At 38.6% G+C, this 25521-nt stretch overlaps 1 protein-coding gene across 1 annotated transcript in view; it reads left to right on the forward strand.

The window, feature by feature from the left end:
- LOC149318207 (phenylalanine--tRNA ligase beta subunit-like) overlaps positions 1-25521 on the forward strand; it is a 41378-nt gene that overhangs the window by 11901 nt on the left and 3956 nt on the right. The window contains exons 9-16 of the mRNA XM_089509238.1: positions 491-552; positions 644-695; positions 2134-2195; positions 5376-5583; positions 5987-6067; positions 8546-8638; positions 9558-9675; positions 13255-13407. Coding sequence (XP_089365364.1) covers positions 491-552; positions 644-695; positions 2134-2195; positions 5376-5583; positions 5987-6067; positions 8546-8638; positions 9558-9675; positions 13255-13407 — 829 coding nt within the window. The remainder of the gene's footprint in view (positions 1-490; positions 553-643; positions 696-2133; positions 2196-5375; positions 5584-5986; positions 6068-8545; positions 8639-9557; positions 9676-13254; positions 13408-25521) is intronic.

The raw sequence follows: 25521 nt of genomic DNA on the forward strand, positions 1-25521 counted from the left end.
TAAATCAACTTAATAAACAAAATGTAGAACAAACTAAAGTTCTGATTTGCAAAATAAAATTGAAATAATGCACCATAGAAACTAGTCTTAATAACACCCATACATTAAACAACAGATATGCCACATTGTATAAAAAGAATCTATTTTTGAAGCAATTAGATCATAGGATTGATTTGATAGTCTTCAGTGCTGGACTAACTTTTGCCCCTCTCAGAATTTAAGTTGTGATCTGTGATTTATATGGCCAATAGTCACTCAAAGCTTTGGTCTTCCAGCAGCTTTGGTGCACTTACCTCAATTTGTGAGAGAAAAATTGGTGGTACTGGCTTGGGTGACTTTCGCCTTTCACTTTTTTTGTGCAAAGGTGTTATTTCTGAAAACTAGTACTGTACAATAGTTAAGTATCCCATTGTGAATGAATATTGTAGTCTTATATTTCATGATGTTATTCATACTAATCCATTAAGTGGGTCTGTTGTCTATCTTTAAGGCAAAAATTGTCCTTGATATCCTCGTTACCATGTTCAGCGAATACTGTCAGAAGGCATTCACGTGAGTTAGTATGAATTACTTATGTTGCTGATATGTACATGCCTTTTCTACCCTGCACTTTAAACATGTCTGTATGTTTTGCTTCCCTTAGTATTGAAGCAGCTGAAGTAACTTATCCCAATGGAAAAAACCACATCTTTCCAGTGAGTATTACAGAAGTGATAAAAACATCACTGATTAAGAACATGCTTTTCGGGACCCACTTTTCAAAAAGAACAATATTGCAGTATATTAAGTTACCAAGGCATGGATGATTGAGGTCAGATCTTTGATTGAGAAGTTACCACAGCTGCAAAAGATGTAACTTGAGAATACAGCATTCAAGAGTGCTTCTGTTCTAATAGCCTTTTAGAGAAGGGTGGACTAGTCTATGACAGGTAGAGCCAGAAGCCCTTCAAAGCTATGCTCTCTTATTATAATAACCTCTGTATGGTCTAAGTCAGTAGGTCCCAAACTTTCATCCTCCTGGTGTTTTTGATGTCAGTTACCAGAAGCCACACCTAGCCTGGCCAATAGTCAGGAATTCTGGGAACTGAAGTCCAAAATGTCTGGTGCACTAAAGGTTGGGATCCACTGGTCCAAGTTCAGCATTATCTTATTTGCTTCTTTCAGCCCATTGCTGTGGTAAAGTAACTGCTGTTGTGGAATTAGTTGAAAATATATCATGGCCTATTGGTCACACTGCTCAAAACCTGAATGCATATCAAACAGCATCAAAGACAAGATGGGCCCATGTGATAGAAAAGCTGTCAGAGTAATTCACTGCCAAGTATACCTTTACCTGTGTACAGTGTTCGCACACATTAAAATATTCTTATAGGATTGGTTGTTGAATATGAGAGGTATACATGCTTGGTAAATTGTGCAGGGTTTGCCACTCTTTACTGATGATTGACTGTCTCTTCCTTATTGTTCAGAATCAGTGCAGCTCTGAGAAAGAAATATCAGGAGTTTCTTGTGATGAATCTGCTCAGAGCAGTAACATCTAATCCAGATATCCCATTAGGCATTTCACAGTAAGAGGAAACTGAGACAGTTAGACTTTATTCATTTCTCAATGTTCTGTTAAATTCTAGCAGTGGAGATGGACTTATCTGTAATAAATGGGTGAGTTAGCATAGAGAAGATGAGTGTAACATCTTGATGTCTGTCCTTGTGTAGTGGCAATGTTACATGTGGAGAAAGGTGAAACTTCTCAAAATATTTTATCCTATGTCTTTCCATGTTAGATTAAGATGGTCTTGCTCTATGTAGAGATGATATAATTTAGAATAGGAGACTAAGAACCTCTCCTTTTCATGGTTAAATAGTGGGAGAGTTTAAGAAGAAACATTTGTGGCTTTTTAATTTTTCCCACTGAATGTTTTAGTGATTGGTATACTAGTTGCTTTCAAACGATTGCACCAATACATGGGGAATGTGGCTCATAGTGGCTATTATGGAATTGCTAAGAACCTCTGATTACCACCTTTTAGGACTGAACAGTCAGGCATTGTTCTGCTATACAAATTAATGTTGATGTTGAGAGGAAGAGAGGAGATAAATTAACCTGTATTAAAAACCTTTCCGACTTCTTTGTAGGAGCTGGCTTATCGTCGTGAAAAGATAAAACCGGAAATAATGAACAAGAAAATAGGAATCTGGTAGGGTAACTCTCTCCAATTTTGTTCGAAAAGCATGCCTACAGTGATGTTAATAGCATCTGTGCCACATTTCTAATGCATGATGGTTCAATTTTGGGCATTATGGGGTTTAACCACTCCATGGGAAATTCCCTTCAAATGATTATGCAATAAAATAGCAAGTCAAGTCTGTTTTATAGTCTTATTTTAATAGGTTTTATATGTTTTAAATGCTTATGTATTTTATATTCATTTCGCTGTTTAATGGCCTGTTGGCTGAAATAAAACTTGACTTGACTTGCAATAAAATATCAAAGTACAATAAAACAGTAACAATTTTGCAAAATAAAGTATCAAATAGAAAAAAAGGGCAGCAAAGCAAAACAATTCTTTTACATAGTTGACAGAAAATGTGTTTGGTTAAGTCAAGAATTAGTGTGTGCTACAGGCTAACATACTATCATGTTGGTGATACAAAATGCCACAGTGCCAGCTGCTGCTCTAAACAGATTTTGCTACCATGATTAAGTTATTAGTCTTCATGGCTAGTTTTGAAAAAATAAGTACAGTAGCTCCAAAGTCATGTTTTGTAGTGCTGTTCCACTGAAGTATTTAACTATGTTGCCAAGAATGTTACAGCATTGCTGTCACGAAATCTCTCGTCTCGCTCTGCCACTCAGCTCTGATTTAACAAGTCTTCATTTCTTACCCTTCAACACACAAAGGTAGGCACACATAGTCTCACGCAGCCCTGTTGCACCTCAAAATATTAGTATATAGAAGGAGGGCGTTCTTCCTATTAAATGCATTCCTGACTTTCTGCTCTTGGTGGTGCAAGCCATTGGTCTAGATCCAGAGTGGCACAGTTGCATGGAAGGTGCAGGCCAGTTTTGGCCTCCATGCCTCCTCCTGCAGGTTGTACAGATATTGTAGGACAGGTATTTTTGGGGGGCTTGGGGTTCTGGGACTGGGAAAGCTAAACTGATGCCTTAGCAGGCAGTTTGCTGCCTGAGGGTGAAATCATGCCAAAAGCATCCCCCAATTTTTTGGAAAACTTCTGGGGATGTTGCAGGTGGAGTTCATGGGCCATGAAAGTGGAACTGAAAGCAATGCCACAACATTTTGTGCTTTGATGTGTATGCTGTTTTACAGTCAAATTCTGGGGGCAGTGAATATCCTAATGTAATGACATTAGAGAATAGACCCATCTAATCAGTTATGTTGTTGAGATTACCTGTAGGACCAGGGTATGATATCTTAGTTTGTATTAGTATTTGGCCATGGTAGCCTAGATCCTTTCTTCCCCAGGGAAACAATATGTTGCCATTTGAATCTTTAGTTATCGGAGGTTGTGTGGTTTTATTATATTTCACCCTGTTGTTTTGTGAAAATGGTTGTACCATAAAGTCCATTATCAACATCCTTGCTTCAAAGAGGAGAATGAAAAGGGATCATTAAAAAGATTGTATGTACAGCGCTGTGTAAATTTACAGCGCTTTATAAATAAAGGTTAATAATAATAATATTAATAATAATAATAATCAGATAACATCATCTAGGAAGAACCCTAGTTTGAAAGAGGACATAGGATACAGCATATGTAATATAATTATTAGTTCACCCCTATCTAGTGAGTGTACGACACAAAAGGAGAAGGGAGTGGTGGTGGGGAAGGGGATGAGGTTCAGCAGTTCTTCTCTACCTCCAAAGCCTGGACCAAGGCAGATGGACTGGAGGGAGGACTTGGCTTCTTAATGGATGGTCTACTCTCTCTCGGAGGCCTCTCTCCCTCTCAAGATGGTGGTCGGAAGGAGGGCTTTTCTTCTTAGTAAGCGAGGCCTGTTGTTGCTGGCCTGCCTCTCTCCCCCTCAAGATGGTGGTCAGAAGGAAGGCTTTTCTTCTTAGCAGGCGAGGCCTGTTGATGTTGGCCTGCCTCTCTCCCTCTCAAGATGGTGGTCGGAAGGAGGGCTTTTCTTCTTAGTAGGCGAGGCTATTACCTTTAAAGCCCTACATGGCTTGGGTCCTGACTACTTACGAGAGCGCCTTCTCCCATATTGTCCACCCCACCCCTTACGGTCCTCTGGGAAGAATTTATTTCAGTCTAAAAAATCCAGACTGTCTACCATTTCCCATAGGGCCTTCTCCACTGCTGCTCCAAGGCTATGGAATGACCTGTCGGAGGAGATCTGCCACATTACCATCCTGGCAGCCTTTAAAAAGGCCGTTAAGACGGATCTCTTCCAGCAGGCCTTTCCAAACTAGCCTCCTCTCCCAAGCACGATGCAGCTTATTCTTATTCTCTCCTATTATAGAGTCCTTCTTAGATTTCCCCCCAACTTTGTTGATCTATCATCACAATGTTTTTATATTGTAAATAATTTAATTTAGTTTTATAATCAGGGATGGGCAGTTGGGCAGGGGATTAATTTTAACTAGATTTGATATGTAATACACTGTTTTTAGATGTTGTAACCCGCCTTGATTCCCCGTTAAAAGGCGGGCTATAACTTATTATTATTATTATTATTATTATGCTTGAAACATTTTTCAGATCACAACTCCTCAAGTACATAGCTTTAACAGATGAAAAACAACCCACCTTTTGAGATCTAGGACATTTTTATTACTTCAAGCTCTCTTCTATATTATTATTATTATTATTATTATTATTATTATTATTATTATTATATTTTCTTATACCCCACCTTTCTTTCAATACAGGGACTCAATACAATTTAAAAAAATACAAAATATTAAAATACATAAATATAAAATAAAAAAAATGATTTTAAGGATTAAAACAGTTATAAATTAAAATGTAATATATTAAAATACAAACTATTAAAATTTGGGTAGTACACTAGCTTAGAGAAATCCTTGTCAGCTGTATATTAAGGGCACACATGTTGGTTGAAGAAGGAGTGAGATGGCATTAAGATGCTTGTTTGAGGTGCCCATGTTAATGTTTGAATATTGTAAGGTAGATTTTTTCCCCAGATTTAAATGGTCTTATGAAGTAAATGCACAGCAAATATCATAAGGTTCAGCACTGTCTTTCTGTAGACAACTATTTTATTACCTGGTTTGGTTTGTGAATGCATTGCAGCTCTTTTGTAGAGACAGTGTTGGACATGAAAGGCAGTGGCTTTAGAAGGAAACCATGTAATTTTTTTTTAAAAAATGTTCTTGCTTTTGTTTTAGTGAGACTCCATCAAGCCTTGCAAAACTGCTCACCAGGATGTGTTTGAAGTCACACGTCATAGGAAATGGGAACAATATTGAGGTTGAAATCCCTCCTACCAGAGCTGACATTATCCATGCATGTGATATCATAGAAGACGCAGCCATAGCGTATGGCTATAATAACATTCAGATGACTATTCCGAAAACATACACCATAGCTAATCAAGTAAGATTGCACCTTTGAGTAAACAGTCTGTATTGTCAGTTTGAAGGCTAGAAGTATGCCAGAAGGGTTGTGAGACAGTTTTTTAAGAATTAAAACAATATTCTGTCATGTCTTGTAGCAAAGGGAGTTTACCATAGCAAGGATACAAAACAGATGCCTTGCTGATCTGAGAAACTCAAAAGACCTGTGTAAGATGGGCTTTTAAAAAAGAATAAGCAAAGAAACAAAGATTAAATCTAGAGGCCATATTAAATCTCTGACTGGGAATCACATTTCCTCTGTAAAGACCAGATGTAGTCAGTTGAAGTTACCTTCTTGTAGGCCATATTAGCAGTCATCTCTATGATCTTTTAAAATATTCATTCAGTTGAAAGATTTAAAAAATGCTTTCTTTCCCTTCTAGCTTCCTCTCAATAAGCTCACAGAACTTCTGAGGCAAGACCTGGCAGCTGCAGGATTTACTGAAGCACTGACATTTGCTCTGGTGTGTGTAAAAATATTCTATTAATGGAGGTTTGAGACCACAACAGAGTTCTGTGGTGATTGTATCAGGTTCAGATTTGTTAATGTGTTGATACAAACTTATTATATGACCCATACTGGTAGTGGAACATAACAGTAGCTTTGGTTCTTCAAATCTAATAAACAGCATGATTGACCGTATGCTTCCTTTTCTTGCTCTTCTCTCAATCCAATCTACTCAGCAAGCCGGGGAAAGGAACAGTAAGGCTCTTTGGGGGCACATAGTATTTGGCTGTGGCTTCAGTGGTAAGGCATTGACATAATCTTGCAAAACTGAATCTCAGCAGCAAAAAAGGTGTTCCTGAGTCTGAAGGGTGTACTCGGGGCTGTGCACCCCACATGACGCTTGCCCCAACTCTGCCCAGGGCGATGTAATGCCACGCACTGCTCCACATGGCTCACTGCAGAACAGCGCTCTTCTGGTACTGCGTCCATATGACACAGCGACAAAAGAGCGCCTTAAAGCCGCTATCATGCCCTTTCAGTCTAGTTTTAGATCTGGTTTTATCCTGTTCACTCTGATAGATGAACTTTGCTGGCAAAAGGGCAGAGAAACTGTAACCCTACTGTTTCTCTCAGTCCTCTCCTGATATCCTGAAAAAGTTACCTAGCCTGAGGAGTGCAGGTTTCAGTACTGTATTTCAGTGGTTCTGCTCTGCAAGCATAGTCGATAATATTGGGGAATTACTGATTGCTTGAATATTACTGTGGGTTTCTTCACTGTTCTATATTGTTGTTACGTTCCGCTTTCTTTTTAACATCTAATGAAAGTCATTGAGAATCATTGAGATGAGTGAAGTATTTGTTGTTTTTAGCTACCCTCGAGTCAATCCCAACTCATGGCGTCCCTATGGATGAGACATCTCCAAAAAACCCTATCCTCTGCTCTGTTCAGGTCCTGCAAATTCATGCTCATGACCTCCTTGATTGAGTCCATATATCTGGCATGCAGTCTTCCTCTCCTACCCTCTACCTTTCCTAGCATTATTGTGTTTTCTAGTGATCCGTACCTTGTCATTATGTAGCTGAATACGATAGCCTCAATTTGGTCATATTGGCTTCCAATGAGATATCAGGGTTGATCTGTTACAAGACCCACTTGTTTGTCATTTTGGCTGTCCACAGTGTCCTAAGCACTCTTCTCCAGAACCACATCTCAAAGGAAATGTAGTGCCATAAATATGTTGATGACACTCAGCTCTGCTTATTTTCACTGGGAGCACACAGGTAGTGGAGGTGTTTGTTGCTGATGGTTCTTAGCCTGGAAGAAACTAAATAAATTGAAACTCAGTCCAGACATTTATCTGACTAGGAAGGTAGACTGTATTGTGTTTGGGATGGAGTTGCAATCCCTTTAAAGGTTCATAGTTTGAAGATGCTGTTACTTACATCCAGCACTGTCCACAGAACATTCATGGTGCTGCATGCCTTTTATTAGCTATAGTACCAGGTACAGAGACAACTGGATCTGGTGTACTGTGTGCAGTATACATGGGTCTTCCTTTGAAGATCTCTCAGAATCTGGTTATCTGTACAAAATGCAGCAAACTGTGTCTGGTTATAAAGTTCCTATACAGTGGGTCCTAACTATCTGCAGGCTTGCCATCTACAGATTTAAGCATCCTTGCATGGCAAGCCCTGTTGTCTCCAGTGGAGGTATGTGCACGTAGCTGCATTAGCAGCCATCATGCCAGTGTTAGGGACAACAGGATTTGAAATCTTGTGTTTTTTCGTATCCATGTAAAGGTCCAGAAAGGATCCTGCATGGATACAAAGGTCCAACTGCATATATATTCACCATACGTGCCATTCTTGCATGTATTGTAACAGGGATGTGTTAGCTTGATGTACATATACTGTGAGAAGACATAATCTTGTTGTTTTGTTCAGTAGATATAATTTGGTGGAGATTCACATAAAACTTCTGCTGAGCTTAGCATTGTCATCTTAGCAATTGAAAGTTGTATCATTAATTGTACCATTAGGAATCATCTTAATTTTTCCTCTAATAATGGCACAAATATATCAAAAGTTATTTTTAATATCTTGTACAGTATGTATTGTAGGGCATCAGGTTAAATTCAGTACATTTTGATGTTGGGGTGTTATAACAACTGTATTATTAAATAGTGGATTTTTAAATTTCTCAGGAAAATGTAGTCTGCATTGATAAGATATTTAAACATGTGATTTGAGGTTTTCCTAATATATACCAATAAAGCATAACCATTTAGTGTTAGACTCCCAAACCCTCCCTCCTCCAATAAGTTAACCTGGGTGCTATCTTACCAAATGTTGTCTATCTGGTAAGATAGCACCCAGGTTAACACATTGGACGAGGGAGGGTTTTGCAGTTTCTTTTATAAGTTACTTTTGCATTGATGATATAAATAATATTACTAAATTAAATTCATTGATTTCTCCTCTGTTCTAATGTTAGTGTTCCCAGGAAGACATTGCGAATAAACTAGGGGTTGATATCGCAGCAACAAAAGCTGTACATATAGCAAATCCAAAAACTGCAGAATTTCAGGTAAGTGTGGTAAACTAATTCAGTAACATGTAAAACTTCACATTTGCCTGAAAAGTTAAATGGACTATAATATAAGAAAAAGCAGTGATTTATGAGAACCTATAAAATGTGATGGGGTATAAACAACATTGCCACCCTAACCCATGGAACTAACTTGCTGTAGAGACTTGGAGCCTTGCAGAAACCCCCCTCTGCAGGCCTCCACAATAGAGAGGATCTCTTTGTAGGCTGGCTGAAGGGGTGTAGTCCATGCCAGCATCCTCAGTGTGCCCACTGGGAGCTCTGCAGGCAGAAAGCAGGCGCAAGTCCCACAAATGGTTGTTGTGCCTTGGAATCCACTGTATCAAAAGCCTCACATACCCAGTCTTTTAAACCTCTCTGCTACTCTACCCTGGAGGTTGTGTGGTGAAATGTATCCCCATTGCTTGCAATGGGAGATTTTTCAAAAAAGATAATCTGTTGCACCCCACCCCATACACACACGCATGCCCCCTGGGTAGCACAAGTTGAGAGGACTGTGGATCAGATTGTAGATTTGCCTTGTCACTCTACACTCTTCCTCCCAAAGGTTGTTAATTTGGTTGTGAATGTAAAGAGCACTTAGAAGGCTTGTGCTATCATTTTTAATATTTGTTATTTATTGTTAGTGTTTGAGACAATTCTGAAGATCTTTCATGATGTCTTCTAATCATTGTTCTAAGTTCGAGTTAATTTTATCAAATTTTTCACTGGCAAAAGATTTTAAGGCAAGTAAGACAGAACAATTTTCAAACCCAGTGCTGTAAATTTTGGACTTTGCTGTCAGACTCTGGAAACTGCTAAGAAAAAATAGCACATTTACTATGAATGCTCATATTCCACTCTTTCCTATGTTGACATAGAAATCATTTACTGTGTAAATTCCCTTTGTGGCCTACAGGTGGCACGCACGACCCTCTTGCCTGGCCTCCTGAAAACTGTTGCTGCTAATAGGAAGATGCCTTTACCATTGAAACTGTTCGAAATTTCTGACATTGTAGTGAAAGATTCCACCAAGGGTAAGGGAATTTCAGTTTGACACTAATGCTTTAAGACATCAAGAGTATCAGAGACTCCATCATGAGTACAGCACATACTGTAGTTATGGAAAGGTTCCTTTATGCTTGACACTATGGAAGCACTGAACTAGGATGCTGGAGGGATTCAGAAATCTTTATATGCTTCTTCTCATGTTGACCCTTAAACCCTTGGTGCAAGTTAGGATCAAAACATACTGGAAGCCACCCAGCCATTTACATGGGGGTGGCTTCATTATGCTCCAGTGGTGCAGCGTATACATGCCGCACACTGCAGGAGCGTCGTGAAGCCAGCTTCCAGCCGTGGTGTGGGCAGTAAAGCTGGCTTTTTTTTCACCTGAAAAAGGAGTGGCAATTTGCCACTCTTTTTTTTGGGGCGGCTTCAAAACGGATTGGGTCTGTGACATGCAGTTGCCAGTGCCCCAATCCACCTTCAGAAGGGGCAGCTTCAAGCTTCCGCTTTGATCCATCTATTTCGCCCCTTATTGGTACAATGCACCCATTCCCAAGCATACATTGATGAGAATAGATCTCTCCAGTGTCTGGCAATCATCTGCTACAGGACACTATCCTTTATATTAAACTGGATTTTACTGCAAATTTCACAGGGTTATAACATATTTGTAGTTAGCTGATTCCTTTTATTGAGTGAAAATTATTTTTTAATGGAATTAATTTATTTTGAACTACAGATTGAGTCTTTCTTATCTGAAATGACTGGGACCAGAAGTGTTTTGGACTTTGGATTTTTGGTGGAGGAGAAATTTGGAATATTTGCTTATACATAATGAGGTATCTTAGAAATGGGATCCAAGTCTAAACATGACATTCATTTATGTTTTGAATACATCTTATACACATAGCCTAAAGATAATTTCTAGCACAATATTTTTAATAATTCTGTACATAAAACAAAGCTTGTGTATGTTGAACCTCGAGAAAGCAAAAGTGTCATTATTTCAGCAATCCATGCAGACAATTTTAATTTTGGATTATTTCAAAATTCTGGATAAGGGATGCTCAATCTGTATACATAATTTTTCTCTAATTTGTTAAAATATGTTACAGTATAGAACATCCGGCCTAGTTAATTTGTGGACCTGATTGATTAGAGGTCCCTTGTGAGACTTTTCAGTGAAACATTCTAAAAGAATTAATTCAGAGGGAGAGAATACAGTTGGCCCTCTGTATGCATGGATTCTTTATCCATAGATTCAACCATCCATGGCTTGAAAATATTCAATCAAATATAAATTCCAAAACACCATTGTACACAAGAGATACCATTTTACACAAGAGATACCATTTTAGTATGCTATTGTATTTAGTGGGACATGAATATTCATGGATTTTGTTATTCCTAGAGGGTCCTGGAACCAAACCCCAGCAGATACCAAAGGCCCACTATATTCTGAAACTCTTAAAAAGCAAAAGCTTAAAGCCAGTGTGGTGCAGCGGTTTGAGTGTTAGTTCAGAGTGTTGACTCTGAAACCAGGGGTTGAATCTTTGCTTGGCCATGGAAACTCCTTGGGTGACCTTGGGCAAGTCACTCTCTTTCCGTCTTAGAGGAAGGCAAAGGCAAACTGCCTCTGAAATCTTGCCAAGAAAACCCCCTGACAGGTTTTCCTTAGGGTTGCCATAAGTCAGAGATAACTTGAAGGCACGCAACAACAGCATCACATTTAGTGGAGCAAAATGGTCCTTTCGGCAGAGTACTATATGCTTTTCCAGTTGTACAAGTGGTACATTTATTCTTGTGGTGCTCTAAGCACATAGTCACTTGTGCAGATGGTTGTGCTATCAGTTGCACAACTGGAAATTGTGCTGGATTCCTTTCTTGTGCATAGTACAGAAGTGGGTGTCTGTGAGCGCATCATATTTTCTGAGATAACATGTTATCATACCTATACAATATTAAGAATATTTTATTGCACTATATAGTGTCACATTATTATATCACATGTTTTGATAGAATATAAATAATTTTCCCAGCAAGCTTTAACCAGCAAGTATTTGTTGGGTTTACTACTTTAAGATTCCTAAGCTTTATTGACATATTAACTGCTGACACATTTAAAACTAGCCAAGATGTCTAGTTTGTTAGTTGATAACGAGGGTGGACAATTTGTAGTCCTCCAGGTGTTGCTGGACTCTCATCTCCCAGCAGCGCTAGCCATTGTAGTATGGTAAGGAATCATGGCATTTGTACAGCAACAACACTTGGATACCACAAGTTGTCCATATCTGTCTTATAAAGAGGTTGAACATCACTTTCATGGGAAAAATAGGCCTAAACTCACTGAGCTTAAATGAACATCAAATAAACCAGTTGTTACAACTGCAGATCTGCGTGCTAAAGCGTACAGTTCTGCTGTTACTTAGTATCAAGGAAGTAGGTTTGGATAAATTACTTTTTTGAACAACAACTGCATTTGATGTTGTACTCCAAAAAGGTAGCTCATCTAAGCTTGATTCTGATTTTAACAGCAAGCAGTGGGTGCCTGATGCTGAACCCTCTCTTCTCAGGCACTTTGCCTTCAGCTAGACACCTACAGCCAAAAAGAGCCCATGAGGTAGGAGAGCTCTTAGGGAAAGGCTGCAGGGAGATATGCTGAATGTAGCGAAATGTTTCCTCATTTTGCTTTTATTTATTTCTTATTTCTTTTCACATAAAATAATGTTTTAGATAGTGGGTAAACATTAATCTTGTAATAATGTGGGAAAGATAAGACTTTTTCAAAATGGAAGTGTTTTGTGCTTTTTTTTCTTGCTAGAGGGCAGCATATACCAGTTTGGTTTTTGTCATTACATTTTTTTTTTTGTTTTACAAAAAGCCAGCTATCTGTCCAGCAAATTGCATTTAACAGTATCTTCAGACAGCACTTTGAAGTCTCTATAGTGCATATGTAATTTATGCTAACGTACTTGGCAGTTCTTTTCTTTGAAAAACAGAACAAATGTATTTTATCAAATGATGCAATGGGTTTCTAGTTAATCAGGAAAAGGTGAGACTTGTCCCTAAAAGTTTAGTTTACCTTTGGCAGCAAATTTTCTGTGTGATGTGTTAGTGAATGAACCTCATGATCAAGCACAGTATTTCAAATCTGTCTTTTGTAATTGTGGAGAAGAGCCCATTAGAGTATTTCCTAATTAAGGCCCAGAGTTCTCACTGTGGAGTTTATCTGTCTAAAGATCCCTTTGCATACTGGATATGTCTGTAAATTCTATGGCTGAACAGTGCAGGTATCTGGGAGAACTCCATGCTAGAACCTTTTTTTAAATGGGGCAGGTAGGATATTTAATTGTGAGCTTCCATGAATTAATTGACTTGCTACTGTTTGAGTATAGGTTTACTACTACAGTAAAAGCTGTAAACCTCAAGAGAGAGTTTTTATTAATATTTTAAGTAATATTGCTGCATTGCCTGTTTTCCTTTTCTTTCTTCACAGACTCACCAAAATGTAGACGAAAATAAAGACTGATACTAGATAGGACCTAAAGCTTGAAATATCCTTAAAACAAGTTTTTACAAAATTGACAACTTGGGTTTTCCCCCTACAGATGTTGGTGCAAGAAACCACAGGCATCTCTGTGCCATCTACTACAACAAAAACCCTGGTTTTGAAGTAATTCATGGGTTGCTGGATAGAGTCATGCAGCTCCTAGATGTTCCACCAAGTAAAGAGAATGGATATTACATAAAAGCAACTGAAGGTAACAAAAGTTTAGATGTCGTTACCTGCCTATGTGAGATAAACACGCAAGTGCTTTTCTTAAAATTATGGGCCTGATTCATTCTTAGATGCTGATCTTTGTTTTTAGGTTCTCAATCACCTCACTTTCAGCACCTTTGAAATAAATGCTGTGATTGCTCCACTCATTCCCCATATTACGGCATACTTCAAACCACAATATGATCTAGAAGTTCTCTTGCTGTTAATTCTAGTTCCCCTCAACACAATTTTTAATAAGTCCTGATTTGCAAGGGGGATGGATGATAGTTACCATGTATACTGATTGCATGGAAAAGCATTTACTTGGAGGTTTCAGCTTGCATCCTAAACAAGACAAGTGGAAGAAATGTCACACAAGAGGACATTTTAGTCCTCACAGCCCTGTGTATCTCCTACAATTCTTCTTCAGAAGTTTTAGGGAAGTTCCTAAACAATTAGGGAGAAATGAACGTGGTTACCAAGGGAGTAGAGAATGGTTTAGAATAGGGTAGAAGCATAAAGAAAACAAAAGTAATGACCACAGAGAACCTAAACAAATTTGAATTAGATGAAGAAATAGAAATAGTAAAAGAATTATCATACCTGGGATCAAACATTGATAGAAATGGAGACTGCAGCCAGGAAATCAGAAGAAGATTGAGAATGGGAAGGACAACTATGAAAGAACCAGATCCTAAAATGCAAGGATATACAACAGAGCACAAAAGTTAGAATTGTACAAGCCATTGTATTCCTTATTGTCATGTATGGATGTGAGAGCTGGACAGTTAAGAAGGAGGATAAGAGGAAATCAACTCATTTGAAATATGGTGCTGGAGAAGAGAATTCCATGGACAGCCAAAAAGACAAACAAATGGGCTGTGGAGCAGATCAGGCCAGAAATCTCCCTAGAAGCCAAGATGACCAAACTTAGGTTGTCGTACTTTAGACACATTATGAGAAGGCATGAATCAGTGGAAAAAACAGTAATGCTAGGAAAGGTAGAGGGAAATAGAAAGAAAGGAAAGCCTCATGCAAGATGGATGGACTTTATTAAAGAGATCATGAATATGAGTTTGCAGGAGTTGAGCAGAACAGTGGAGGACAGAGGGTCTTGGAGATGTCTCATCAGCAGGATCGCCTTGGGTTAAGATCGACTCGAGGGCAGTTAACAACAAGTAAAAACTTTATATAAATTCTTTCTGGTTGCACAACTTGAGATCCATGACAGTATGTCATCCTTGCAATGGAAGAGACCTTGCTAACAATCCAGATGCCTCCTCCTTTATCATAAGAGTCTATGCATTATTGGTTCTGCAGCATTTGTGGTAGCACCTTAGATATTGGAGAAACATAGCTGTTAATTGCTTTGTGCCACGTCATAGGGAGGTTTAAGGAGTTGTATGTCAAATGGACAATCAGTAGTGTGAGACCACTGGAGAAATACGGCACAGTGTAGTGTAATTTGAGGTTTGGACTAGGACTCTGGGAGATTAGGGTTCAGATCCTTGCTCAACCATGGAAATACACTGGGTAACTGTGGGCAGCTCACACACTCTCAGCCTAAGAGGAAAGCAGTGGCAACCCACTGAATCAATCTTGACTGAATCAATCTTTTTTAAATATAATTTATTTTATTATATAAAAAACAGAGATGGAAGACATACATACATTAATGTAAATCGATAAACAAGTAATATGAAAACTTACACAAGATTCAGATCAAACACAACAATTAACAGTTAGAAAAACAACAAAACCCAAAACCCACCTCACCACAATCCCCCCTTTCTATCCTACACCTATCCTGTAGCACATTATACTGAACAAACATTAAACAACAACAACAAATTGACTTCCTTCCTACCAGTCAGAATCTTAATGTTAGAACTTGGCTATCCTTTACTATTCCTTTACTAGAGTTGATTACTTCGAAAAGATTACATGTTACATGTTAGACTTATATATCCCGATACCACTGAAGAGAGGTTGGCAAGATTTTCTATTTTAAATTATATGTTGCTGCTTTACCCCATTCTTTTTCAAAGAAGACTGTTACTTTTTTCCAATTGTCCAACAACTTTTTTTCATACTCGTTCTTCAATGCTTGGGTCAAGATATCCATGCCCATTCCCTCATATAATTTTAATAACCACTCTTCGTTAGACAGGGTTAATTCACTCTTCCATCTCTGAGCAAAACATATCCTTGCCAGGGAGATCATATAAAATATTGCCTTTTCATCCTCTTTGTTGATTTCCCCCTCCATTATCCCTAATAGGTATAACTCTGGTCTTAAAGTTAGCTTTGTTCCCATTATGTAATTGATCGAATTGTTAATCATTCTCCAAAAGGTTTTGCTTTGGAGCATTCCCACTAACAATGAAAAAATGTCCCCTTTTTCTTTTTACACTTCCAACAGTTTTCTTTCTTTGTTTTGTAAATCATAGCCATTTTGTACGGTGAGAGATACCAAAAATACATCACCTTAAAAAGTTTTCCCTAATACTTTGAGAAAGAGTTAACTTCTTAACATCCTTCCATGCCTTTTCCCATTGGTTTAACATAATTGGATGACCAATACATCTAGCCCATTTTATCATCTGATCTTTAACTGTTTCCTCCTCCATTTCTAAGGTTAAAAGTGTTGCATAAATTTTGCCAATTAATTTGTCTTTATCTGAATATAAAATGTTTCCAAGTTCCACATTTTTAATCTCTGGTTCAAAGCCATACATTTTTGCATCCACCTTGAATCTTTCATAAATTTGCCTATAGGTAAACCAATTGATATTTAAGCTGCCTTCCCCTTCCTTGATTATTGACTGAATCAGTCTTGACAAGATAGGACCCCCCCCCCCCAAATGATATGTTTACCATATGTCAGAGTTGACTTGAAGGCATATAACAACCTAATGATTTTTGTTTGGATCAAAAAGCTTGAGAACAAGAGTTATTAATGTGCCTTCTTTGAGAATATATTCTTCTGTTTGGAAAGAGGGAGCTAATATCTTAGCCTGATGGTTGTCAAGCAAGCATTAAAATTGTGCTGTAAATCAGTGTAAGGATGTACATTTCTTTGGTTCCTATAGTTCATTCAATATATGTGTTGCAAGTATGTGCATCAAATTACTGACTTCAGTTTAGGAAGTCTGAGTCAACCACTGTACATTTGAAGTATAAAATGCTTGCTAAGATCTCTCGAATGATCTGAGTCATTCCAGAATTTAGATGGAGAAATAAAGTGTCTGTTTGCTTTATATTCATTCTTGTTCCATATGTGCAGAACATGGATATTAGTTCACCTTCTGTTACATTAATACCTAAATATCCATTAAGTTAATCTTAGGGTCATAACCTTTTTGCCCTTATAGCAACACCTGTGCAAGAATTGCAGATGCTTGAAAATATGGGTGAAATTGTGATGTTCCCCAGGCCTTCGCACTAGTGTTTAGTGTAATTGGAGCCAAGCAATATGCTGAGGGAGAAATTTAGCCCCAAGTGAACAAGCATGTTAAAGTTGAACCCTTACTCATTTCTGAAGGTGCATTCTGGCACAATTCAAAATATTGGCTATTTGAAATTTAATGCAGTCATGAAGACTTTTCTCCAGTTTAGGACTCCTCTCCAAAGCTCAGTCTGGACCCAACATTTAGTCATATTCTAGTCCCACTGGAATCAGTAGTGCAGTTTAGTCAGGACTAAAATCCCACTCATTCAGGTGGGACAAACCATGCCTTACTTAGGTCCAAAACGCACTGCTGAAATAATCCAGTTAAAGACTGCTTTAACTGATCTAATGCTAGGGAACAGGAGTCACTAGAAAGGGCAATAGTGCTTGGCAAGGTAGAAGGCAATAGGAAAAGAGGAAGGCCACATTCCAGATGGATAGACTCTCTCAAGGAAGCCACCAAGGTCTTGAGCCTGCAAGACCTTAGCAGGGCAGTTTATGATAGGGTAACTTAAAGGTCTCTCTTAGGGTCACCAAAAGTTGAAGTTGACTTGACAGCAGTTAACAACAACTGGTGCAATAATCACTGTTACTGAATTTATGCAATTATTTTGCTTGTGCAAAAAATGTATTTTAAATTAATTGGGGGTTTTTTGGAAGCTTTACAGTGTGATTCCTAATAGAAATACATTATTTGTGGGTTATTTTTGTTAAACCCTTCTTCACCCACTCCCAGCGCCCCCCAGGAGAATAGTTTTACTGTACTCCTGACCCTGTATGAGCATCATACTTGCAGGCTCCTTATATTGTTCAAATAATATAGATATGATTATAAGTTGACCAGTTGAGAGAAAAATGCCTACTGGTTTAAATTTTGAACTCTACTTCTGTATGTATTGAATTGTTCAATTAGTTTTCTTGCTTGATAATGTTCTACTGTACTCCTATTTCTAGCCTCCATTTATTTAATTGAAGGTGTGGTGCTGTGTAGAGAATGCCAGTGACAGTAAATTATAGTGACAGCTTTTCATTTAAGGTTTGGCTGGCAATCAGACAGTTATTACATCAGCTGGAAAATGTGCTGCATGTTTGCATTACCATAAATGAAAAACATCTCTCAGGAGTGCAAGATTAACTTTACTGTAATATAATGAGAATCTCAATGTCATTTGGGACAACCAACTGGTCAGATCCATTGATCAGGGTCTTAGATCTTAAAGCAGGACAAGAAACAACCATTGTAAGTGCCACTTTAAAGGTTTCATGATGCAGTACCTTCTCCATTTGATCCTTTTAATTAGTATTGTATCTGGTTTCCTGGCACTTTGCTAAATCCATGGGCAAAACCAATAGCTGATGTCCTGTCACTCTGTGTGCGTTTGCAGACCAGGGAACAAGGCTCCCTCCTTAGTTTGTCTGTTTCTAAATCACATTCCCTTCATAAGGTCCTGTGGTGACCCAATGTGGTGGTAGCGGCTAAAGGATTGCCAGGTCTACAGTACATATCAGATTACAAATTCTAACGTTGGCTACAAGATATTTGGTTAGAAAGCAATTGCTGCACCCTGCCATTTCTTTTTGGCATGTTGGGGATTGATAAGGTTTGTGAGAAATTAAAGCTGCCTTGAAAACAAATTAAAAATCATGCTGTAGTAATAGATTTCCCCAAAAGAAAAACTCAAATTGAAACATTTGTATTTGATTTGTCACACTCTGCTCCAGAGTTCATAATGGCTTTTGCGTTACAAATGTGTTGCAGGCTGTTTTAGTCAGGCATTATGCAAACTAAGTTAGTTTTCTGAGCTTTCTTTAAAAGAAAAAAAAAATCCTTTCTGCAAATACTTAATATGTCTTAAAGCCCGAAGAATGAACTGTTGAACTTTCTACATTTTACAGTAACTTGAGATATAGGAACAACTGCAAGTTGGTGACCCATGTTCAAGCTGACATAAGGCCAAGTGTTTACATCAGGGATGGATAATATGCGGGTCCCCAGCTGTTGGTCCATTGCAGCTCCTACCATCCCTTACCCTGCTGGCAAAGGCTGATAGGAGTTGCAGTTTAGCAATACTGAGCCACTCATTCCCCTCCCTGGTTTAGCTGATATGTAGGAAGAGTAGAGACAGTGTGGTGTAGTAATTTGAATGTTAGAAAAGGCCCCTGAGTAGATGGGCCATTCTGGCCTGGGGTGCTCAACTGGGTTGGTCCTCATGACTGCTTCTGCATCAGATGTAGCAGTAGGGAGCTTCCCAGTAGGAGCAACAATGCTGAAAAATAAGGAGTGTGCAGGGCCGTTTAAACAACCAGGGTTTACTATGGAGTTTCCAGGAAATTCCATGGCAAACCAGGGATCAGATTGATGCAGGGTAAGGGATGTTTACCTTAGGGTCAGACCAGATTCACCAGATCTGCATCCAGTCTGCCAGGACTGGGCTTGGTCCTGACCCCAGGGTTTTGGCTTGTGTTGTGAAATTCAAATAGGATGACACGAGGCGGGGGTGGTGGTGGTGGAACATATGCAGACAGCCCCAAGAGCTTTGGGAAACCAGGATTTGTATCCCTCCTTGGGCATGGAAATCCATCGAGTGACCTTGGACAAGTCACAAGCTTCAGAGGAAGGTACTGGCAAAACCCCTCTGAATGGAACTTGTAAAGAAAACCCTATGATAGGGATGCTTTGGAGTCGCCATGAGTGGAAAATCACTTGAAGGCACAAAACAACAAAAACGGGGCTAGTTATTTTTCATGCAGTGCTGCATACTTCTCTCTTACTAGTCTGAAATAAGGTTATTAATTGTTTGTAATTGGTTCTATGTTATGATTTGAAGACCTACAATGCAGCAGCCTGGACAGTACCTGGGTGGGAAACCTCCTCAAAACTCTAAACACATTGCACTTAGTTTTGTCACTGAAGTAAGTCAGGTATACTCTATTTTAATAGCGCACATTAACCATTGAAAGAAACAGTTCCAGAAATTGTTATAAAGGGTTAGGTTTTGAAAACATCTATCAGTGTTATAAAGGATTAGATTTCAAAATCATCTAAGTATATTCCTTCCTAAATTTGTTTTAATGTACTGAAATTCACTCAGTTCTCCCACTAGAGATCATTTTGAAATGTTTCATAGGTACAGAAGAGTGCTGTACAGCAAACAGAAAGGTCTAGGGAAAAATAATCAATAAGTAATACATAAGAAAGTTTTAATATCTAAAAACTTCAATAAATGTAGTTACAGTAATAATAATAATAATAATAATAATAAAATTTATTTATGTTTCCCCGCCTCTCCCAGTGGATCGAAGCAGGGTTACAGACTAAGTAACAGCACACAGTGCTTACATAAAAATTCAATTAAAAGCAGCTATAAACAATAAAATCCAACATCAAACAATAGCATCAACAAGCAAGACAGGGATCATACACAGACGGGGGCATATCATTCATATCGGTATTCATATCAGGTGGGGTATGCTCGGCTAAAAAGCTCAGTTTTAACTGCTTTTCTAAATGTTTCTAGCGAGGCCGCCGAGCAGATCTCCTCAGGAAGACTATTCCAAAGTCTCAGAGCCGATGATGAGAATACTCTTTGCGAAGTAGCAACATATTTAAAGGTTGCTATTTCCAATAGGTTCTTACCCGATGTTGTAAGAGTGCGGGGCGGATTATATAGGGAGATGCAGTCCCGTAAGTAACTCGAGCCCAAGCCATGTAGGGCTTTATAGGTAATAACCAACACCTTGGAAGCAAATAGGGAGCCAGTGAAGATCTTTTAAGATAGGTGTAATATGGTCAAACCTTGATGAACTGATGACCAATCTGGCTGACATATTTTGCACTAACTGAAGCTTCCGAGCTTGGTACAAGGGTAGCCCCATGTAAAGCGCATTACAGAAATCTAGACGAGAGGTTACCAGAGTGTGTACCACCATTTCAAGGTGCCTTCGGTCTAGGTAGGGTCGCAGTTGGTGTATCAACCGAAGTTGATAGCAGACGCAATACGTGCAGCATAGAAAGAATTCTTTGCTGCACTTATTGCCACTCTATAGGACTTCAAAAGACTCTGATGGAGTGTCTTGTCGGATAGGCGCTGATGTCTCTGCCAGCAGCGCTCTAGTCGTTGCGCGGCCTGCTTCATTTCCCGAAGATCTTCCGTATACCAGGCTTTTCTGTTAGGAACGGGCCGGAAAGGATGTTTGGGAGCGATGCTGTCTATAGTAATTTTCTGGCATCCAGGTAAACAGTGTATGATCAAAGCAATACATTGTGCCATGGACATGTTGTGCTTTTTATCCTTTTCATTATGTTTTAAATACATTTTAAACCATTTTAATTTTGTGTTTTTAATACATTTCTTTGTTTAGAATAATAGAATCATAGAGTTGGAAGAGACCACAAAGACCATCCAGTCCAACTCCCTGCCATGCAGGAAATGACAATCAAAGCACCCCCAGCAGATGGCCATCCAGCTTCTATTTAGAGACCTCCAAAGAAGGAGACTCCACTTCTCCAAGGAAGTGTGTCCCACTATCAAACAGATCTTATTGTCAGGAAGTCCCTCCTAATGTTTAGGTGTAATCTCTTTTCCTCTAGTTTGCATCCATTGTTCCAGGTCCTGTTTTCTGGAGCAGCAGAAAACAAATTTGCTCCATCCTCAGTATGACACCCCTTCAAATACTTAAACAGGGCTGTCATATCATCTCTTAACTGACTTATCCAGGTTAAACATATCCAGCTCCCCAAGTCTTTCCTCATAGGCCATGGTTTCCAAAGCCTTCACCGTTTTGAGTCATCACTTCTGAGCTTACTTTATAAACACTTGCTGGCATTTCAGCAATTTTGACTATGATCCCCAATTGTCTGGTATAGATACAAAGAAAAAGAAAGGAAGGAAAAAGTAAATGGGAATTACATTAAAAATTAGACTTCATGCAAGCAAAATGAACCTGCACAGTAAAAGTAGTTGGTGATATCCATCAATGCTACAATGATTGTCTTGACATTTGTTTCTGTTTAGATCCAAATGAACAGAATTGAATTGTTGGATAAATTACAATTCACTTTATTTCACAAAGGAGATTCCCTTCTGTATTCGTTATCCCAATATGACCAACTTAAAATTAATAACAGAATGACCTGTTAGACTAAAATATTTTCCTACTGGTTTCAGAATATTAACATATTGGATTTGGATGGTTGACTGTTCTTTCTTTTACTTAGAAATACAGAAAGGCATTGCTGGCAGATGATAGCAAATGTGACACTGGAAGATATATTCTGGTACAGAATTCTCTGAATATGGGGGAAAATATATGAACTTCTGAGAAAGGAATAGAAACAAGTCTCTTACTGCTGGGTTGAGTTTTGGGTTCATAATGTTTATAATTGTTGTTTAATATCTTGGTGATAACCTGAATAATTTCACATGAAAATACCATGGATAAATAATAGATGGTGGAGCAGAAGGATATTAGGATATTGCAGATATTAAAGTGACAAACAGTTAAATGGAAACATTTATCTTTATAAAATAATAATAATAATAATAATAATAATAATAATAATAATTTTATTTTTATCCTGCTTTTCTGTAATGATCAAAGCGGCGTACAGATTAAAATTCCAACATCAAAGTACATACATAACAATAAAAACAATATATAAAAATATCATGTTAAAAACAATTACACAGCCAGCTGAGTTGAACATTTCTTGTCTACTTGAAGGGAGTTTCACACTCTGGAATGGGTTAACTAGGAAATTGTCCCTTTTCATCTTCCATCTTCATACTTGTCCAGACAATCACACCTGTCCCATCAGTTTATACATACAATAAGGGTTTTTTTCTGTTTGATGTTCAGAAAAGGGATGTCAGGCTGCTGTTGAACTGGAGGATTAGGCTTACCTGTATTAACCTTCAGGGGCTATTAACTGTTTCATTTCTAAAATAAGGTATTTACTGAGATCACATTACTTGTTTGCCTGTAATTGGTAAACCTTCAATTTCTCTGTCCACAACCTCCCCACTCTGTTTTTTTGTTTTGTTTTGTTTTGTTTTTTTGAGGAACAGTGTGTAACTAGTTCTACTTTGGGAAAATTTGTAAGTGCAGAGTGTTTTTTGTTTTTTATTTTTCACGAAAAGCCATATTCAATCAAAGACAAGATTATCAGTCATCAGACCAACCAGCAAAAGCATTGTTTTGTGCAGTGGGGATACATAACTGCTGTTTACATGTGTTTGTTTTTTTATTTGTTTTTTTTTATTTATATACCGCTATTCCAAAGATCATAGCGGTGAACAGCAAGTAAGCTAATTAGCAAGTAAGCTAATTTGCCCCCAACAATCTGGGTACTCATTTTAGCGACCTCGGAAGGATGCAAGCCTGAGTCGAGCTTGGGCCCTTTTGCTGGTCTTGAACTCGCAACCTTGTGGTTTCGAGTGAATGGCTGCAGTACAGGCATTTAACCACTGCGCCACCAGGGCTCCTGCATACTACAGGTTGAGTCTCCCTTATCCAGAATTCCATTTCAAACAGAGGAATCTCTATTTGGTTTTTGTATTTGAACTTCTGTTCTGAATTCAATACATTAGCATTCACTATATTTCAGGAAATGGACTAGCCATGGAAGATTTCATTATACACCCTGAAGGACCAGCATAGAAAATTTTGTTCGGTGGAGTGACTAGTTTGTCACACATGACTATAAGCGTTCTGTGTATCACATTGTACTCAATATACATAGGCTGGTTTGCTCCAGTTTATGTTGGGGTAGTCAGTAGGGTGCAGTAGTCTGAATGTTGGACTATGGCTTGGAAGACCAGGATTCAAATTTCCATTCAGCAATGGAAACCCACTGGATAACCTTGGACAAACCACATTCTCTCAGCCTTAGATGAAGTCAAGGGTGAACCTCATTCAAAAAATCTTGCCAAGAAAATCACATAAGAGGATCATCATAATTTAGAGTTGACTTGAAGGCACATACTAACAACAAAATAATGAAAGTGTGAGGTGGAGCCTTCGTCTCTGTTACATTAGTGATGATCTGTATATATGCATTTATTTATTTTCAAACTACAGGGATGGAAGTGGTATCTCTAAAGTTTCATTTAACTCTCTGATCTTACATGATTCCTTTAATCTTTTTCTCACAAACCTGGGAAGAAGGGAAGGAAACTGGACAGAGAAAAGAAGCCAGATGAGGTGTCTCAAAGCTAAGCACACAGAGAATTCAACAAACCCTTTGAAGGTCAATTAGCCAGAAAATGTGCTAAAGACCAGGTACTTCTTTGGATTAGTGACCAAAGAGTTATGGTCTGAGTAATCAAAGCACTCTTGCAGTCACAACACAAGGAAAATTATTGGTTCTTAGGGGCATAGTTTAAAAGCCGTAATAACAGAATTCTTTGAACCTCAAAGCATTTTAGTGATTCCATTCTTACTACAGACTGATTTTTGTTTCTTGTTTCTATGTTCCACAGGAATCATTTTAGAACTATTCCCATGCATGTGCACTTGCCTGAAGTCATGATGAACTGCTCTGTGCCCTCACCTTTCTTAGTAACACTTTATGGAAATTATATACCTCAATGCATAATCTTCTTTTTTGCATGTATTCTGAGAGTTTCCAAGCCACGACAAAGTAGTTATCTAAATTATATAGGCTTCCAGATAATTTTTAATTTGGCTTTTATATCAAGCACAATAAGCTTGATTTTTATATAAGTACCCTTTTCTTTATTTTATTTGTTACCTTTTATCACTGCTGAGCAAAATGATGCCCTCAAGATGTTAGACTCTGAGCATCCTTCACGTAGCAATGCTGGCTATGGCAGAAGAGTTGCAGCCCAACCTCTAGAGGGCTGCATTTTGCCCACCTCTCATTTCCATGCGGCCCTCTAACCAGTGTTCTTTGGTTGGCATACAATAAAAATTACTCAGATACTAGTCAGAGAAGCTTGCTTACAAAGCACATTGTGTGGTCCTGAATGATGTGAAGTCTGCAACTCCCCTTCACAGCCAGTAAATTTGGAGTCTAAGGCCCAGTACATATGGGTGGGAAGGTGCATGCTGGTGCCGATTCTAGGGTTCAGGAGCGTGCAGCAACTGCATGCTCCTGAACCCTAGTACATAAGGTCACCGCCATCATGGCAGCCTCCTGTCCACATGGGGGCCACCATGATTATGTATGCGACACGCAGCGTACAGACGTCGCTGGCAGGAAGGGGTGTCATGAGGCTTTGTCGCAGTCTTTATGTTTCAAAAAAAAAGAAGCTGCTCTATGTGACTTCTTCCTACCTGCCCATAGTTGCCACACGGTTTGGTTGCTGCAGCAATGATGCACAGCAAAAAGAGGCGGCGTTTTGCCGCCCGTCTGTCCAGGGCCTAAATTTGGGTGTTACTAGTATAAGGTACTTGAAAATAGAGCAGCTGGCTGAAGAACATCTAGGCATGGTTTATAACATTTTTAAATTTCAGAGATGTTTGATAGAACTGTGTTTCTTTGTATTCATGGGAGCCTTCATGTGTTCATATGCTTAAAGAATGAGTTACTCTTCCATGCTCATTGAGGAGCCTGTCTGTTTTGTCCAGGTTCAGGAGCAGATCTTCAAGTTATAGCCAGCCTTTGTATTTTTGAGAGATAGAAAGCAGCCATGACTTTTT

This window comes from Sceloporus occidentalis, unplaced genomic scaffold (genome assembly GCF_023333645.1).
Source record: "Sceloporus occidentalis isolate IW3139 unplaced genomic scaffold, rSceOcc1.0.p SCAF_2, whole genome shotgun sequence".
Classification (NCBI taxonomy): Eukaryota; Metazoa; Chordata; class Lepidosauria; order Squamata; family Phrynosomatidae; genus Sceloporus; species Sceloporus occidentalis.